This window comes from Colletotrichum lupini, chromosome 2 (genome assembly GCF_023278565.1).
Source record: "Colletotrichum lupini chromosome 2, complete sequence".
In the NCBI taxonomy this organism is placed as follows: domain Eukaryota; kingdom Fungi; phylum Ascomycota; class Sordariomycetes; order Glomerellales; family Glomerellaceae; genus Colletotrichum; species Colletotrichum lupini.
Window position 1 is genome coordinate 6457345 of NC_064675.1, and position 18925 is coordinate 6476269.

Consider the following 18925-nt stretch of genomic DNA (forward strand, 5'->3'; position numbering starts at 1 on the left):
TATTATCTGGCTGAGTAGTTTAGGGAAGTATGTAATGGGGTTACCTTAGTTACCTGGATAGCCGAACTAGTGGCAGCAAGGCAACTTACTTTATCTATCAGTTTACCAGCGTACATCTGTGTTTCAAAGCATTTACTTGAGTTACCATCTGTGAGACCTGACTAGAAGCAAGATTGGTCATTCTTGGTGGTGGGACTATGGAGAACTTTCCGGTCTCTTATTAACGAAAACGAGGTGCATTGGCCGCCGTGCCACCTCCGCCATGGTAGATGGTGATTCCCATGCACCCGACATCCCCGCTCGCTGTGTAACCAGCAGGAACAGCGGTTTCTCAATCGTATCTGTGGAACAAGACTGATTCAATTGGTCAACCTTGGGTGCAAATAACCGTAGCCGGTTCTGAGCAAATTTTGCCTCTGTATACTAATGGGGAACAGTGGGTGCATTCCGTCGATTAATAATTTGCAGGCATTAGTCAAGATGACACTACCCGGGCGTGTTTGCTTCCGATGGACTGTAGTCTTCGTTCCACTTGGCCGAAGGTAGATCAGAGTCATCATAATCTACTGTATGTAAAGTAGTTAACAGCCGGGGTTTTGTTCAGCAAATAGGGCATTGAATATTCAAGTTATTGAGATTTGTTTTCTCAAGGTCATCCTGGTAGAAATGCAGACGTCAAGAGGCTGAGATACAAGGAGAGTCGACGACAACTGTAGTATAGCAGCAATTCAAACGATTTTTATGCTATGTAGTACATCAGTAATTCACGAAAAATGAAAGTCGGCCGATAATCGGGCTTCCAACGTCGCGATTTCGGTCGTGCAAGTTTCACGAGCCACAAGAAGATTACAAATCATTAAACAACCCTTCGCTGTCCGCCAAGGTGAAACGGCCACGACTAGAGTCATCTCTCACCGAGTTCTTCACCTTAGACTGTATAGAAAATCTCAGGTAAGCATGCCTAGTACGTTCCGGATTTCCTCCCACTCAGTCTCCCATCCGGCAGCGGCAGCCGAGTGTAAGCTACGGCCGCCCTCGCATCGCCGCGGTCCGCTTCGCAAATCAGCAGAGGCCGCGCACGAACGGTTGGAGGAAATGACATCACATGGCACCCCAAGGCTCGGATGTCCGTTTGTCGTGCCAAGGATGGCATCTGCTTCAGCGTCTCTTTGCCAATGTTTTCGAGTTGGCAGGTGATGAGAGATCAGATTGTGATCGTGCATTTATAAGGGATCTCCTCTCGTTTCCTAACTAGAAAGCAAGTGCATCGTGATAGTATCCCACGCAGTTTGACGTCTATACTTCAAGATGAAAGAACCGCAGCGACGTTTACGATACAATGTCGCCATATCACTCGATGGCTTCATCGCGCCTCCAGATGGGTCAACAGATTGGATCGTACAAGACGACAACATCGACTTTCAAGCACTTTATGCCCAGTTCGACACGTTTGTTATGGGCCGCAAGACATACCAGTGCATGTTCGCTATGGGCGAGCAAAACCCTGTACGACGATACCCAAAGCAGAAACTGGTTGTTGTTAGCAGGACTCTGAGGAGCGACAATCACCCGAGTGTGACTATCGTATCGCGCAACTTCACCAGCTACGTGGCGGACCTCAAAAACGCGGAGGGCCGGGACATCTGGCTCATGGGCGGCGGGCAGCTGGCGGGGCCGTGTCTGGATGCGGGGATCCTAGATTCCGTCGAGACCGCGATCATGCCCGTGATGCTGAGGAAAGGAACCAGAATGGTGCCGGACTCGGCGCTCACGCCGCTTGGGGGGTTCAAGTTGGAATTGGTGGATTGCAAAAAGTTGGACAAGAGTGGCATTGTGAACTGCAAGTACAATGTCAGCAGGGGAATGGCTGCGTCTCTGGGTGAAGCATTATCATTCTGTTGAAGGGAGGCAGTGGACATCAAAAAGGTTCAGATATACCCTCACGCGGTGAAACTCCCTCAACCATCGTGCAAAGTTATTGTTCAAAAGTTACTTGAGTTGCTTGGAGGCGGAAGAATGTTTTTTGACTGCAAAATTTTGTAACTCATTCAGTGTCTTTATGTTCCCCATGCGCCTGCCTGTCTATGATTTCTTGGTAGAAATGAAGAGGCCTTGTGCGACCTGGAAGTACTAGACGTTGTGGAAGTCTGCTGTGGAGCACCACCATCAAACATGTCGGCTGTTGGTAATGTCGAGATGAGGTTGGCAACAGAAACCTTCGCAACCAACAGCGCCCCTGAAGCCTGCATCTGCAGAAATGACGTGAACAAATTTGGCGTGTTGAGGGGTAAGTGAAAAACAAACGAGTCGTTCCGTCGGTGCCAAATCTGTCCGAGCGCACGGCAGACTGCAAGAGGCACTCCGCCAAAACACTTTTTTCATATGTCAAAGCAGAAATCGTATTTTACGGTCACCCCACTACCTAGGATAGGGTCTAGACTAGTATAATAACCTATAAATAGGGGTTATAGAGATTTATAGCTTAAGAAATACTTTAATTTTATAATATATTAAACCGTACGGCGGTATATAAAATCGCATAATATCGTACCCTAATATAAAAGTTTTTCTTCTCTTTATAACTTTATTATAAAAATAACTACTACTTTTTACCCTCTTATAAGTAAAAATTACTCTTTACTTAAGTTATTAAACTAATAGCTCGCTTATAAATATTATAATATAGATCTATAATAACTTCTAGTCTCTATATAAAACGTTACCGAACTAATCGACCTCACGATACCTCCTCATAAAGCTATTTTAAAACGACCGATTAATAATAATACTCGTATAGGCTCTGCCCTTTTTATATAATAAGAACGTATAAATATATAAGCTTTAATATTAATAAAATCTCTTTTTACGAGCTTAAAAGAGCGGGAACGAAGTATTTAGTAAATAAAAAAGGAGCTAAAGTAATTACTAATAATTAATATCTCTATTATATTATATAACACATCCTTTTTTAAGAACGAACTTAATAGTTTCTAAGTAATAACTTATATTAATATCTAAGTTATTAAGAAGTTTATTAGGAAAGTTTAGTTTAATCGCTTCTCGACGTTTACTTTATATTAAAATATAATACGATCTATTATTTCATATTTTATAATAAACTAATAAATTCTTTTAATAGAGTAAATAGTATTTCTAATTAATATAAAAAATCCTTATAATATCTTAAAGTATTATAAAATAGCATATAAAGCTATAAGTTTAGAGAGATTCCTTTCTAAAGCTATAATCTTATATAAAAAAGATAATTATTAACTTTTTATTATTTCTTAAACCAAAATTAAGTCGCTAGTTATTAAACCTTAGTTAGTAAAGAAGGGAAAAGGTTATATAAAGCTAATTATAACTAAAACTTTAGGCAAAATAACGTATAAAAATGTTCTGAAAACACGGCTTTTAATAAGTATTAATATTAAACTAACGATAAAGATCAAGGAGGAATTATTAGTTAAGTAAGAAAAGAAGATCGTTAAGAAAGAGGTAAAGGCTAAAAAAAGGTTAAAAAGGATTAAAACAATAGGAAAGACGAGATTATAATAGTTTAATAAGAAGATAAAGTTTATAATAGTAAATAACCTAGTATATTATAAGGATAGAAACGAGTATTCTCGTTAGTAAATAGTTTAGAGTAAATTATAATTATATTTATAATTCCTCTTTATCCTTAGTATCGCTTATAATTATAAAGCTATTTAATATTCTAAGATTAATTCTAAAATCTTCTAATCTCTACTTAACCTATATAATACCGCCCTATAGTTTATTAAGTAAAATAACTTCTAATTAAAGCTTATTACGTATATACTACTTTAAACGAATACAAAGATATTAATACGCTTTAAAATAAGGATAATTAGCCTTGCTAAACTTCGTACTTTTAGCTAATATAATTAGGGAGCCCTTAATAATTAAAGTATAAATTTATAAAGTAGCTTAAAGAAGATATACGTCTAGATTATTACTATTTTAAATAGCGTTTAATATATATTAAACTTAGTCTTAGTTAATTAGCTATATAAAGTCTTATATGGTTCGTAACGTAGGTTAATAATATAGTTACTATAAGTAACTAGAAATAACATAAGGGCGACCTTTTTAACGACGAATTCGATAAGAGTTCTAAATTTATACGAAGTTAATAAAATTAGAACGAATTAGTAGTATATACGTAAACAGAAGTGCAATCTAATTAGAAAGTATATCTATATAGAATAGCCCTTAGAACTTAAGTAGTTAGAAGTATTTTTATAAACGTAAGTATACTTATATATACTAAGATATATATTACTTACCCGCTAATATGCTAATTTACTTTAATAAAGACGATTCTACTAACTCTTAATCTTAACGTTATAAATACTTTTACCAAAAATCTAGTAATTATAGAATATAATTAGACTTTTTATTATTAAATAGTATTATAAAAGGTAGTAATAAATACTAAACGTAAAAACGGTTTCTTTCCCTTAGTTTAAACGAACTCGTAATAGCGTAAATCCCTATTATTAAATAATAGTAAAATATTATATAAGTATATTCCGGGACGTATAAGTAGAAACCCCTATATAGAACTATATAATAAACCGCGAATAAGTATTAATACTAATATAGATCTTAAATCTAAATAGTAAAAGCTTATCGTACGTATCTAAAGACTAAATATAATTTAGTTTAAGAGTCGTAAACCCTTTATAACGGTACCTTATCTTACTTAACCGATTTTAAACTTATTATAAAAAGGTTTTGCGATATATAAAGTATAGTTTATCTCGGTTAATAACATAAGCTTATTAATAAACCTATATATAAAAATACTCTCTATCGTACCCTTTAATACGGTAAGTAACCTCTAATATACTAAAAAAGAACTTTTCTAATCGTTATTATATAATTACGAGCTATTTTAGTATTTATCGTCGCTAAAGCTAATTTTATTAACAAAGTATTAATAATCCTATAGCCGTAATTATAAATCCTTTAGACTAGAGTTAAAAAAGGATATCTTTATTATTTAAGTATTATTAAAAGAATAATTCTTAGATACGAATTAATAGATCCTTAGAAAAGACCGTATACTCTTCTCATTATAAGTCCTATTTCGTAAGTTAACGTTCGAAAGTTCGCTTTATAATTCTAGTATTAGAAACTATAAAGATATATATAATAATTGTATTATAAGTCCAATTACTCTCTAATTTTATAATAATTATCGTTTAATATAATAAAAAGTTAATACGCAGTCGTACTATTCTAAAAAAGTAGTAATATATAAAGTAAAAAACTAAAAAAGAAATTTTAAGTAAGGGGTAAATATTTATATATAATTATAGTAATATATAGGGGTATCCTTTTGCTTATAAAGTCTTATAAATATATATATAGAAATATAAACGCTTACGGGGATTTATAACGCTAAAAAGGATAGAAAAGCACATAATAACAATATATAATAAATAAAAGTTCTATAATTTCACTAGAAACGTTGAACTTTAGGGGGAGCCTTTATACGGTTAGTTACGGCCTCTTATAGGCTAAACTAAGCGCGTATACTTTAGCTTATAACTAATAGGTACCCTACGACTCCGTAAGGGCCTTACTACCTAGGTATTAAGCCTAACCGTACTATATCCTAATATATACCTATATAAACTCCTATACTATACCGTATAAAAATATTAAATTAATTACTCCTTACTTAAAGTCTATATAAGTTAGTAACGCTCCTTATAATCTTATATATTATTATATATACCCTCTTCGTTATTTTTAGCCTACTTAGCTACTTATTTAAGGGCTTTTGCTATTATATAGAGGTATATAGCGGGGATAGTACCTAAAGACTTAAGTAGAGCGCTAATACGGACTTTACTACGGCCTTTATAGTTACGACTGCGCTTAACGACCTTAATAAGCGTATTACGAGCTAATACGAACCGTTAGTAAATTATAAATAAATATAAAGTAGTATAGGGTAATATATAAGTAATAACGGGAAGCGTAACGAGCGTATACTCGTATATAATAAATATATAGTTATAACTAGAGTAGCCTTTACTTATAAAGGTAACGTAATTAGTAAAAATACCTTTACTAGCCTTATAACGGGCGCACGACTCGGCACTAGTCTTAGCGTCGCTATATATAATCGTTTAAATAGTATCGGTAGCCTAAGTACGAGTTATGGTAATATCCGGGGGTACATAACGGCTATTTTTAGTAATCTTAGGGTTAAGCTTAATTTAACACTAGGGCTAGATTATATAAGTTAGTATAGTAATATTAGATAGTATAAGGTAGTATATACTAACCTATATAATACTAAGGTTATAGATTTAATAAAAAGTCTTTAAAAAGGAAGATAAAGAGCCTATAAATAATATAAAAATCCGTATAATAAGGAAGCTATTATATAAAAGTATACGTACTAATAAAGAGGTAAGAGGTTATTTTATAAGACGTAAGGTCGTTAAGGTACTACGTAGGTTAGTATACGGGGACCGTCGGGAGTTATATACCCTCGATACGGGCCGGAACGCTATATTAAGCGCTTATTATAAGTATTATATAGCGTACGTAATTATTAGGAAAGGGAGTGTCCTATACAAAATTATTAGTATATATACGTAAATAGTTAATACTAAAGAAAAAAGTAAATAAAAAGAATTGAATTATAAATAGGTATATATACGTAATTATACTTATAATTGTGCGTATATTAGCCTAAGAAGAAGCATAATTACTAATTAGTAAAAATTATATTAGTAATTGCGCATAAAATTACCTAATTATACCTAATTAATATTTCTAATTAGTAAATCGCGAATGTTACACTTATAATTACGTATATAATTAGGTAATAGTAATAAAAGTAAAGTAGAAAAGGGTATAAAGTATAATAAGGCGAAATATAATCGCTAATAAGTAACTATAGGGGCGTAGGCAGATTACTTAATTTACTTAAGGAATATTAAGTTAGTTAAGAGGAAAGGGAAATTAATTAGTAATAGAAATTAGTAGGGAGGATATGCCCCCTAGCTACCTTACTTTTACTAAGTAGTATAACCGCCCTTATATAACTACTACTACTTATAGTTATAAGCAATTCCTTATAATAATGTACGGGATTTATTATAATATTTATTTATATATATAAGAAAGTCGCGCTATTAATGCCTAAAATTTACGGTAGCCGTAGGTCTATTAGAAAGAACGGTTTTGGCGGAGTGCCTCTTGCAGTCTGCCGTAACAACGTTCAGGATTCAAGTTCGCGTTTTAGTCGAACGAAGGCTTAAATCCGTAGCGCAAACACCATCTTACCTCCGCTATTTCCTCACCATTGACTTCAATTTGTTCTAAGGTAGGGGTGCACTGCGCCTAAATACCTCGGTTCGTGACCATCAATACTTCAAATCGATTGAGCAACTATCGAACTCTTTGAAATCAGGATGGCATTAAACCAATCCAAAAAAGTCTTGATTCTGGGAGGTACCGGGAAAGTCGGCCGCCAGATCACAAAACTCTTCGCGACGACATCCACACTCACTTTTCAAGCCTCCCGAAACGGAGCTGTCACCACGGAGCCGGAGGCCGGCAATGTCAAGCCTATTGCCTTCGATCGGGGAAACGAAGAGACATGGACGGCCGCGCTAGACCTTGGCGCGACAAGCATCTTTCTGGTGGCTCCGCCGGTCATGGACATGTTCCCACCGATGCAGGCTTTCATCGACCAGGCACGGCGGCAGGGCCCGACCACTAGATTTGTGCTGCTGAGCGGGAGCCTCACAGAACCTGACATTAACGGTTACGCGATGGGCCGACCGCATGCGTACTTGAAGGAACTTGGCGACATGGGCCAGATAGAATGGGCTGCGCTGAGGCCGACGTGGTTTCAACGTGAGAATCTGGACTGTGCCCTAAGAGAAAACCAATGAGCTGACATAAAAGAAGAAAACTTCGCGGAACAAGACAATCACCGGCTAGCGATTCGGAGTGAAAGCATGATTTACTCCGCTACGGCGGACGGAAAACTTCCTTGGGTCGCAGCGGAGGACATTGCGGCCTGTGCATTCCAGCTACTCACCCAAGAAGATGCGCCAAATGACGAGTATCTCATTTTTGGCCCTGAGCTGCTCGGCTACGATGACGTGAGTACCATAAGCCGGCCTGAACCCATATAACGATATTTTTTCTAAAGCACATAACAGATCGCAGCTATACTCTCCGAAGTTTTGGGTCGAAATATTGTTCACAAACGTCTCTCGGTGCAGGGACTCGTTGAGCGCTACGTCGCTCAGGGCATGCCGCGGGACTACGCGGAGATGATGGGCGGGTTGGACACGGCTATCAAGAACGGGAGTGAGAACCGGACGAACAGTGTCGTCCTTGCGGTGACTGGAAAGCAGCCAAGGAAGTTCCGTGAGTTTGCAGAGAGAAACAAGGCAGTCTGGGCGCAAGATGTCTGAAATCATGTTCACATCAGGGGCTCTTCAGGCTTGAAGTGAGAATTGGCTCACCGAACTCAGGTGAGAAGGATGAGTGCATGCGGCAGTGACGCTGTAAGATGCCTTCCGCCCTTGCTCATACTATCTGGTCGCTCCACCAGACTTTCGTTCTCGGCGAGCATTCCATGTCGCCTGTACTTACATAAAAACGAGTAATAGGGGCAAAAGGTTTCGTTTTCAGTCAGCAAACGCCGCCGTTTTCAGCCGAAAGCTAATACAGCTTGTCCTCGCGTGCGGGGATGTGCGCTAAGGTTGAAACAAGTCATGAGATCACAAAGCCTCCCTGCGTGCCTGAAAGTCTGCGACATGAAATGCAAGCTCATTGTCCTTTTTACAACACCTACCTAATCAGATTGCCCAAACTCCAGTTCGAATGACTTGCGCATGAATCCCACGATATGGACTCATCATTTGTCGCGATTGAGCATGAAATGCCGGGGATGGCCGGCGGCCGGGGTGATGCCCGGAGCCCGGAGGAGGCGGCGAATCCATTGACGTACCCCAAGGCGGCCGAGCCATTCAGTCAGGACCTCTTCAAGAACCCAACGTCAGAATATAGAGGGTGCCCTTTGTGGTCATGGAATACGAAGCTGGAAAAGAAGAAGCTCCTCCGCCAGATTGACCATCTCAGTGAGATGGGCATGGGGGGTTTTCACATGCACGTCCGGACCGGACTGGATACCGAGTATATGGGTCCGGAGTTCATGGATCGTGTGCGGGACTGCGTGGAGTATGCGGAGAGTAAGGGCATGCTCGCCTGCTTGTAAGGAACCGCAAATCCCGATCATTGTTCAATGGGATTGCTGACGACACTCATCAGATATGACGATGATCGGTGGCCCTCCGGCGTTGCTGGAGGCAAGGTAGTAAAGCAGTACCCAGAGCATAAGACGAAGCACATTCTGTTCACGCCGTATCCATATGGCTCAGTTGAGCTCGGCGGGTAAGTCTTCAGGCCATTCTTCTTGTATCCATTTAACGCGAGTTTTAGTGGATGCGCCCCAAGTTCAGCACAGGCCTGCCGGAGTGAAGAGGGATACCTCTTGGCACGATTCTCAATCACACTCGATGAGAATGGGCGCCTGAAATCGAACAAGAAACTCAAAGAAGGTGAGGATGCTGAACCAGGCGGTAGAGTCTGGTACGCATATGTCGAGATCAATCCCCCATCATCTTGGTTCAACGGGCAGACCTACATCGATACGATGAGCACTGAGGCCATGAACCGCTTCTTAGAGAGCACCCACGAGGTTTACAAGGATAAGATTGGCGACAAATTTGGCACGACAGTGCCCTGCATCTTCACCGATGAACCTCAAGTAGCTATCAAGACACAACTTTCCAGCCCGACTGGAGTGGAAGATGTCTTTCTTCCATGGACGGCAGATCTACCCGACACATTCAAAGCGACGTATGGTGAGGGTGCAGATCTCGTGGCCAGCATTCCGGAATTGCTATGGGATCTCCCGGGGGACACCCCAAGTTTATCCCGCTACCGATTCCACGACCATGTCAGCGAAAGATTTGTTACCTCATTCCTCGATCTGCTGGCAAACTGGTGCAGAAAGAACAAGATCATTCTGAATGGCCATATGATGGAGGAGCCCACCCTGCGTTCTCAAACAACTGCCCACGGCGAAGCAATGCGCTGCTACCGAAACCAGACGCTTCCCGGTATGGACCTTCTGAACGACTGGGTCGAGTATAATACCGCGAAACAGTGCACGAGCGTCGCCCGCCAGAACGGTGTTCGCGGCGCCATGAGCGAGATCTATGGGTGCACCCACTGGTACTTCACCTTTGAAGGGCACAAGGGCTGCGGAGACTGGCACGCGGCTCTCGGCATCACGTTCCGCGTGCAGCACCTCAGTTGGGTCAGCATGGCGGGCGAGGGCAAGCGCGATTATCCAGCCAGTATCGGGTACCAGAGTCCATGGTATAAGGAGTACGGCTACGTCGAGGACCATTTCGCTCGTGTTGGTGTTGCCTTGACGCGCGGCAAGGCCGTCACGCGAGTTGGTGTGATCCACCCCATCGAGAGCTTTTGGTTGTGCTTCGGTCCCAATAATAGCGGTGACGATGAGATCGGTCGCCGTGATCAGGCTTTCGCCGAGCTCACAAACTGGCTGCTGCATGGGTTGGTTGACTTTGACTTCATCTCCGAGAGCCTTCTCCCGAATCAAATTGGTGAAGATATCTCGAAGCCTCTCCAAGTTGGTCAGTGTGAGTACGATGTCCTCATTCTGCCGAACCTACGAACTATTCGGTCATCGACCTTCGAAGTTGTGAAGAAATTTGCTGCAGCTGGGGGTACCGTCATAATCGCTGGTGACGGCCCGGTTCTTATTGATGCTCAGGCTGCACCGCCGGATCTTGGCCTTGACATCGAGCCGTCGGTCAAAGTGGCTTGGGGTCAAGGGGATATTCTCTCTGCGGTATCTCAGAACCGTGACTTGAAGATCGACTTGAAGGATGGGGGACCCTCCGATACCCTTCTCTATCAGATGCGCCAGGATGAGGATGAAAGATTTGGCTTCATCTGCAACACCGATAGGAATAACCCATACGACACGCTGGTCAACATTAAGGGCGACTGGGATGTGGAGGTTTTGGATACCTTCACCGGCTCAACTCGTCATCACAAAGCTCGTTATGAAGGTGGTTGGACCATCTTCGATCACAGATTTGAAGGCTGCGCAAGCCTACTTTTGAGACTCTACCCCGTGCCAGGGGAGGAACTGTCTTTCGTCAGTATCGAAGAAGCAGTAGCACTAACCCCAGCCCAACACGCGCCTGCTGAAATCAAGCTCGAAGAAGTCGTGCTTTCGGAGCCAAACGTTCTGATGCTTGATTACGCGCTGTACAGAATCGACGATGACCCATGGGAGGACTCTGAACGACAAGAAATCCTCAAGATCGACAATGAGATTCGAGGACGTCTGCGCATCCCAGCTAAGGGTTCCGCCTGGAAGCAGCCCTGGTCCGTCCCGCAGTCGGAGCGAGCAGCAAAGGTCTATGTTGACCTCAGGTTCGAGTTTGATTCCACCGTCATTATCAAGACTGTAGCCTACCTCGCGATGGAAAATCCCGAAAACGCAAGAATCACCATTAATGGCAACAAACTCTTAGTCGAGGAGAAAAGGCTTTCTTGGTGGGTCGATGAGGATATCAAAACCATTTCGATCCCGAAGAGAACGATTCGCAAGGGGAAGAACATCATCGAGCTCAGTATGCCCTTTGGTGTTTTGACAAACCTGGAGAGGATATACTTACTTGGCAGCTTCAGCGTCGAGCTGAAGAACAATCTGCCTATACTATGTGAACGAAGACAGAGCTTGGGTTGGGGCGATGTGGTTACACAAGGTCACCCATTTTACGCTGGTAACGTGACGTACAACTGCAGCTTCTCACTGAAGTCTCGCTCGACTGTCACCCTCTCGATTCCAAAGTTTGCGACGCCCGTCATCAAGGTTCAATGGAAGGGGAAGAGCGGGCACATTGCCATACAGCCAAGGAAGCTAGATCTTGGGGAGCTAGAAGCCGGCAAACACGAAATCTCGATCACAGCCTTCGGTTACCGGTACAATTCATTTGGTCATATACATCTCACAGAAGGTGTCTTTGGATGCTGGCCTGATCTGTGGCGAAGTAAGTGATCTAGTGGTAATCGTTGTATGGCAGCATGCTAACATAATCCTCAACAGCTGGTGGATGGGCTTGGAGCGAGGAGTATCTGTTGAAGCCTACCGGAGTCCTGGAAAAGCCTTCCTTGATTGTGGAATCTAAGGCCGGCGAGGGGAGTGAAGAGTGGATTGTCTTGGCCGAATAAATATCTCAGCCTTGGCTTTTTTCCAACCGCGATCGAGGATGAGCAAAATTGTACGGTCATTTAGTCATAGGCGCTATTGGTGACGTTTTACTGCAATACTACTTTTCTGAACGGAAAATGAGAACCGGAATGTCCTGTCGAGACTGAAGAGAGGCAACCCCATTGTACATCTTGCCGTTTTCCAGCTGAGCATCGTGTGTCGCAATTGTATTCATCCACTGAGACCCCTAACCTGGAGAGCCATGACAACGCTTCCATTAGCACCGACATCTACAGACACGCCAACCCTATCAGATGTCTGGGGCAACGAATCTGCCGAGAATAGTGTACCGTTGCCGATGAGATCAAGGTATGTTCCGGCGACCTGATGTTGTCTGTCAGAATTGTATTCTACAGACACTGCAAGCATGTGAAGCGTTCACTTACACCGAACAGAGATGACGGTTCGGCTGCTTGATAACAGACGAGACTGCCGTTGCTTGCGCTGCAAGGCTCGTAGCCACGGATGGCGACTTCTTCGACAGGAGTTCCGACGGTATTGAATGGATAGCAGGCTAAACTTCCCGTAATGATGTTGCCGTAACCGTTGATGCAGCCAATTCTTTGGCCGTTCTGAAATGCAAGAAGCTCAAACGTCCTTGGGATTGTTGCAAAAGCACCGTAGATGGAGCTAAGCGTCAGGAAAATGGATTTCAGTTGCATTTTGAAGTATCAGGTGGGATATTGGTTTGAAGAAGTATCAAGTCCCAACTATCTTTTGGTGATACTTTGCCTTTCGATGCCCGACATTTATACTCGGATGCATCCTTTGTTGCCTGGGGATCAATGGTTTTGAAAAGGCAAACAGCAGCGCCACCGTATTACTACGGGCAGAGCAAGTGCATTAGGCTTAACATTCTACTCTGGAGGATTCCAACGAGCAAATTGATAACGCTAGGACAAAGGCCATGCTGTGCAATTCTTAGGTTTCACATAACACTATGAAATATCACGATGGATCCTTGAAACAATCAGGCCTGATGTCATTCTATTTGAAGACTTGGTTTTCGGGTGTCATCTCACGGTCTGCGTAATCGTAGCTGATTCTCTAAGACCCGGAGACATGAATCAGGAATCTGGATGCCACTTTAGTGTTGGTAGAATGAAGAGCGAGGACACGAACTGCGGTGGAAATGAGATTGATCCCTACAGTAGCCAAGTGGTAACTAGCCTCGACCTCCTGGATGTCGTTTCTTAGGTAGTGACCAGAAGTGGTTGGAGGCGCTGTTGAATGAGGTTTGTGGCACGAGCAGGATCCTGACCCATGCACGATTCAGCATGCCCCAAGACAAAGGACGTGTACTTGCGTAAGTGCTAGATGATATCCTGTGGTAGCTTATAGTATTCTATGAGGGATGCTTCGCAACCTGAGGATCGTCTAGCTGGCATCATCTAAAGTTCAAACTCCAGACCCTCGCTGGCTAAAGTTACGATGCAGAAAGCAATCATGGTCATCAACGGTGGTTGGCAAGATACTATCCAGGCAGATGGCGCCGGCGTTGTTGACGGAAAAAGTAATTTTTGAGAGCATCAGTATGCCATTGAATTATCTCTGTCTGCTTTTCACCCATATTCGGCTTTTGGGCAAAGTCTCAGTAGAATTGGTCTGCTGTGTGGTGTGGTGTCGCGCTGTGCCACGAAGAAATAAGGCAGTGTGAACACAACAGATGACAGCGGCATTTGGATTGAGAAGCGATCACTATGTATTTTACATTTAGCAAGCCTTTTTTGATGATCCTTTATGTTGCTTAAATTATGAACTGTGGCAAGTAGCGCCTGCTTGATGAGATATCACAGGCACTCAAATCTGTGTGGTGTAACAAACACTGCGCCAGAGGCGCGTATGGTCACGAATTGCATTGAGAGGCCGATCGAGAGTCATTCACCGAGCAGCGGGGACGGCGCCCCGATTAGCCCCACCTCCACCCCCACGCCCGGGCCCGAAAGTCGGGCGGGCGCCCGCGGCTGTGGATGAGGAACAGCACAGTACTGATGGCAGCGTTCTGCAGCTTGCCGCATCGATCGATCCTTTTAACGTAATTTGTCTTAATGCACTCCAAGGTAATCGACACGAGCTATTTTTCTTCACGTCAGGTCAGTACCCAAGGCGCCCATTACCTCACGGGTACGGGGGCTGAAGGCAGGTGGGGGTGGGGGTTAAGTCAGTGAATCCATGATCGTCATCATTCTTATCTTGCATACACAATCTGGCAAGAATTTCATGTCTGTCCCCAAACTAGTTCTATCCGAAGGTCACCCTAGTAGTCAAGCCCCTTTGACACAGTCCCCTCTGTGAGCTTGAGGGCCGATGCCTGCTTCTGCATGTGGTTTTAAATAGCTTTCATCTTCAGCTCCAGATCGCTCAAACACTACCTGTAGGGAATTTGTGCAGCTTATTTACTTTTTAGTAGTGGGCTCATTGTGACCATGATGCCATGTTTAGAACCAATCTAATTAATATGCCGATACTTCGAACTTGAACATCAATGGATGAATTTTCACCTTGGTCATTTGCTTTGACTCCGTAATAAGTCGACCCACCCCCTTTTAGCCACCCCCCCCTTTTAGCCACCCCATTTCTCTATCCCAGCCACTATATTAAAACCCTACCTACGATTTTCAAACTATTATAACAATTATAAAAATCGTCTAAATACAATTCTTTTTTATATACTTATTTATTAATATATAATAGTTTTATATACTAAAAATAAAGTTATTTAGGCTTTTAAGGCTATTAAAAGAGGTCTCTTAGTTAATCGGGCTTTAATTAAGTTTAGAGTTTTAAAGTTAACTCTTTATAACTATAAAAAAAGCTACTAAACGAGAGTAATAGTATTTATAAACCTCTAGAGGCTTCTTTTATAATAAAAAGACTAGCTAGCTTAATAAGTTCGTATTTAATATAATCTAAGTATTATACTAATTTATAAATAATTTAAAAAATTCGCTAAGTAAGTTCTAAGATCCTAGGGGGATATAAATCCTCTTAAATAGAGATAAATAGACGCTTTTTTAAAAAGGAACTTATTAATTAAGGTTTAGAGAAGTCGTATTATTAATTCGAAGCGTCTAAATAGGGCTATTATTAATATAATTAAGTTATAGTTTAGATTACTTAATATATTAAAAATTAGTAATATTAAATAAATTAATAAGTATAATATAAATAAGACTAGTATTTTAGAAAGTAAGGGATTTAATAGCCTAGTTTTAAGTAAAGTAAAGACTATAATAATATAAAAAAAAAGCCTAGTTCGCGTACTTAAGTATTTATAATTAAGTATATTTTTATTAATAGTCGAGCTATTAAACTACTAATTATATAGAAGGAAAAGTTAGTATAATAATAATAGTTTCTATTTAAACTCAACCCTTATACTAGTTAAGAGTTTATAATAATAAATAATAACTAAACGACTAAGAAAACTACCCTTAAGTAGTTAAAAATAGTATTCTTATTATAAACTAAGACCCCCCCCCTTAAAAGGCTTAGTATATTTAATAAGCTTTAACTATTAATTCTAAATAACTATAAGAGTTATATAATAATAAAATTTATATAAAAATACTATAAAAATAACGTTTATTTACTATTCTTATTATTATATACTTCTTATATCCTTTAGCTATTAAATATAGCTATTTTTAAACTTATTAAATCTAAATATAAAAAAGAGCTTAGTAAGGAGGATATAATAAATAATTCTATTATTATTAAAAAGCGGTACTTTTTAAGTTATTATTAAAAAGCTCGTTTAGCTAGTTTAATATCGTTAAATATACAAAATAAGTAGAAAATAACTAGACTATATCCCCCTAATATAGCTAGACTATTTATTAATTTAATAGTCCTACTTAACCTAGTTATACTAATTAAAAAGATTATAAATACTAAATAAGTAATTAGTAATATTAGAAAAGCTATTAACTAGGTATTAGCGGCGTTTATTATTAACTAGTTAATACTTAAAAAAGCTAGCGAGCTCTACGATTAGTTAAAGTTATTTATAAAGCTTAGTCTAGACTATAATACTTAATAATTACTATTTAAAAAAATAAAAAAAGTATTTAATAAGTAAGCTTACTATTTAGTAGTATCTTAGTACTATATTCGAGTTTTAAAAGCTAAAGTTAACTAATTAAGGCTATAAAAAAAGAAGAGTATATTAATAGACTTAAATATTAAGTTTACGAATATTTAGGATATATAAAGAGCTTAAGAGGACTTTAGTAACTGTTTAGTTAATCCTAGTTAATTCGTAAGGGTCGAATTACTTAAGGAGAATAATAACTATATTATTATAGTAATAGAAGATAGTTAATTAATTAAGTATAGTTAGTAGCGATGTTTTGATACTATGTTTTAATAGGGTGGCCAAAAGGGGGGGGTGGCCAAAAGGGGGTGGGTTGACTTATAACACATATGTTCCATATAAGCCCACATGCAGAACCTATCGCAAGAGTCATCGCCAGCTTCTAGATCATCACAATAGGCTAGTGGAACAATTTCATTTTGTAGTGGCTTCGCCGAGTTGAGTTGAAATTCTTTGATCATGACGGACAGCTAACTTCTATCACCATCATCCTACTTCATCTTGAGCCTTGGCGTCCAGACTCGCATGGCGCCGTTGCCTCCACGGTTTGCGCGTAGAAAATACGGAATGGCTGTCAACTGCAGTGACTCGACATCATATTCCCACGCCTTAGGACCGTAGAGCCGACTCCGCTCACCCGTGACAACGCCCACGCGAGCTAGCTTCCGGCCTGTGACTTGGAGGGGGACAACATCATGAGTGGTCGCAATAGATACGGGCGATCCCTCCTGAGGTGCTCGCTCATCTTCCAAGGCGATGTGGTCAATGTCTACGGCCTCGTTGTCGACATCCTCCAGACAATACACGAACGGCCCCCGACGGATGCAGACCGCGTCCTTGCCCGTCTTAGGGTGCGCGTACAGCCGGTGAGCCGGTGTTGGAAGCGAGAGACGAACTTCAGTGTCTTCCAGGACGTCGGTGATGTGTAGATATCCCTGTTTGAGCTCGCCTTCCATAGAGCATGTGTACCCTTGGTCTTGCACCCAGTCAGGAATCCGCAGCGCCAGCCTGGCAGCACCTTCAACGCGAATAGTTACCTCGCCGGACCAAGGCATCTCGGTTATGACGGATAGCTTGACCCCTTTGCCTCCCAGCGTCAGTTCTACCTCACTCTGGACGTACATATGGACGGCAACAAGGTCCTCAGCATCATCGGTGGAGTAGAGAAGTGAACCCAGCGATCCGACGAGCTTAGCCACATTGGGTGGGCAGCAGGCGACGCCGAACCATCGCTCGCGATCTTTGGACTGTCCGGTTTTGGTTCGTAAGACGTTTTGGTAGTAGAATGCCTCGCCGTCGGAGCTGATGGCACCGAGAAAGCCGTTGTACAGGCAGTTCTCCATGACATCCGCGTACTCTGAGTTGAGCTCCATCTGGAGCATTCGCTGACACCACATAATGAGAGCAAAAGCTGCGCACGTCTCGCCGTAGCATCCCTCCATCTCTAGGTCGTTGAGGACAAAGGCTTCGCCGAAGCCCTCGTTTTGGCGGTACGAGCCAATGGCGCCCGTAACGTACATCTTGCAGTCTACCATGTTCCTCCAGAGCCGCTGAAGCGCCTGCTTGCACTCGGCCACATCAGGATCCGACGCGGCCTCGACGCGAATAAGGTCGGTGACGGCCGTGTAGTAGTACATAGCGCGCACGGCATGTCCTTTGATCTCGGCCTGCTCGCGTATGGGTCGGTCAGCCTGGTTGTAGGCATAATCTCTAGGGCCATGAAACCACCCTTTGACCTCGCTGCCCAGACCATCGTACGGATCGGCACCGCGTGCAAAGGCTTCGTGGTCAAAATACGTCTCGCCATTGTCGTCTTGCGTGCCTCGCTCCAGGATGAAGTACTTGGCGAGCTTCAGAGCCAAGGGGTCGCCAGTCATATCGTAAAGGCGAAGCAACCCTAGCTCGATTTCCTGGTGGCCGGGATATCCGCGCTTTTTGCCCTCCTCGCGGCCAAATACCGAGTCGATGTGATGCATGGATTTAGTTGCTACTTCCAGAAGGCGTCCGCTTTTGGTGAGAGTCTCGTAGGCTACGGTCGCCTCGTATAGATGTCCAAGGCAGTAAAGCTCGTGGAGGTCGCGCAGGTTGGTCCAGCGATTCTCGAGGCCACGGACCGTGTAGAAAGAGTTGATATAGCCGTCCGGATGCTGGGCATTGCGAATCATGTCGACAGTCTCCTCCACAACCCGTAACATATCCTCGTTCGGGTGCATGAGTAGAAAGTTACAGGCTGCCTCCGTGGTTTTGTAGATATCGCTGTCCCAAAAGGCGTGGGGCTGCGGTTGGTGGCCTTTCTTCCATGTGAGGCAATCACAGTGGCCCTCGGTCTTTTGCGCCTTGATGATAGAAGGCACCGTGGACTCGCGGACACATCGCTGGAATTTGGCCCAGAATGGTGATGTCACGCGGGCACTCTGAAATGATACGCTACTGAGCGGCAT

The 18925-nt window shown here is 42.0% G+C and overlaps 6 protein-coding genes across 6 annotated transcripts; 3 read left to right on the forward strand and 3 right to left on the reverse strand.

The window, feature by feature from the left end:
* Window positions 1-1308: 1308 nt before the first annotated feature.
* On the forward strand, window positions 1309-1902 carry CLUP02_04287 (riboflavin biosynthesis protein RibD domain-containing protein; the record flags this gene model as incomplete). Its single annotated transcript, XM_049283303.1, has 1 exon — window positions 1309-1902. One exon carries the CDS (start codon window positions 1309-1311, stop codon window positions 1900-1902), a length of 594 nt encoding a protein of 197 aa, XP_049140446.1.
* Window positions 1903-2057: 155 nt separating this feature from the next.
* CLUP02_04288 (uncharacterized protein) lies at window positions 2058-2382 on the reverse strand (the record flags this gene model as incomplete). Its single annotated transcript, XM_049283304.1, has 2 exons — window positions 2058-2249; window positions 2305-2382. The coding sequence occupies 2 exons, from the start codon at window positions 2380-2382 to the stop codon at window positions 2058-2060; spliced, it is 270 nt and encodes an 89-aa protein (XP_049140447.1).
* Window positions 2383-7463: 5081 nt separating this feature from the next.
* On the forward strand, window positions 7464-8867 carry CLUP02_04289 (AFUA_2G17970 family ergot alkaloid biosynthesis protein; the record flags this gene model as incomplete). Its single annotated transcript, XM_049283305.1, has 6 exons — window positions 7464-7926; window positions 7999-8162; window positions 8223-8474; window positions 8541-8646; window positions 8705-8760; window positions 8838-8867. 6 exons carry the CDS (start codon window positions 7464-7466, stop codon window positions 8865-8867), a joined length of 1071 nt encoding a protein of 356 aa, XP_049140448.1.
* Window positions 8868-8917: 50 nt separating this feature from the next.
* CLUP02_04290 (glycoside hydrolase family 2) lies at window positions 8918-12348 on the forward strand (the record flags this gene model as incomplete). Its single annotated transcript, XM_049283306.1, has 4 exons — window positions 8918-9282; window positions 9340-9462; window positions 9526-12167; window positions 12224-12348. The coding sequence occupies 4 exons, from the start codon at window positions 8918-8920 to the stop codon at window positions 12346-12348; spliced, it is 3255 nt and encodes a 1084-aa protein (XP_049140449.1).
* Window positions 12349-12559: 211 nt separating this feature from the next.
* On the reverse strand, window positions 12560-13050 carry CLUP02_04291 (uncharacterized protein; the record flags this gene model as incomplete). The annotated part of the gene is made up of 2 exons (XM_049283307.1): window positions 12560-12712; window positions 12775-13050. The coding sequence occupies 2 exons, from the start codon at window positions 13048-13050 to the stop codon at window positions 12560-12562; spliced, it is 429 nt and encodes a 142-aa protein (XP_049140450.1).
* Window positions 13051-16975: 3925 nt separating this feature from the next.
* CLUP02_04292 (uncharacterized protein) lies at window positions 16976-18925 on the reverse strand (the record flags this gene model as incomplete). The annotated part of the gene is made up of 1 exon (XM_049283308.1): window positions 16976-18925. The coding sequence occupies one exon, from the start codon at window positions 18923-18925 to the stop codon at window positions 16976-16978; it is 1950 nt and encodes a 649-aa protein (XP_049140451.1).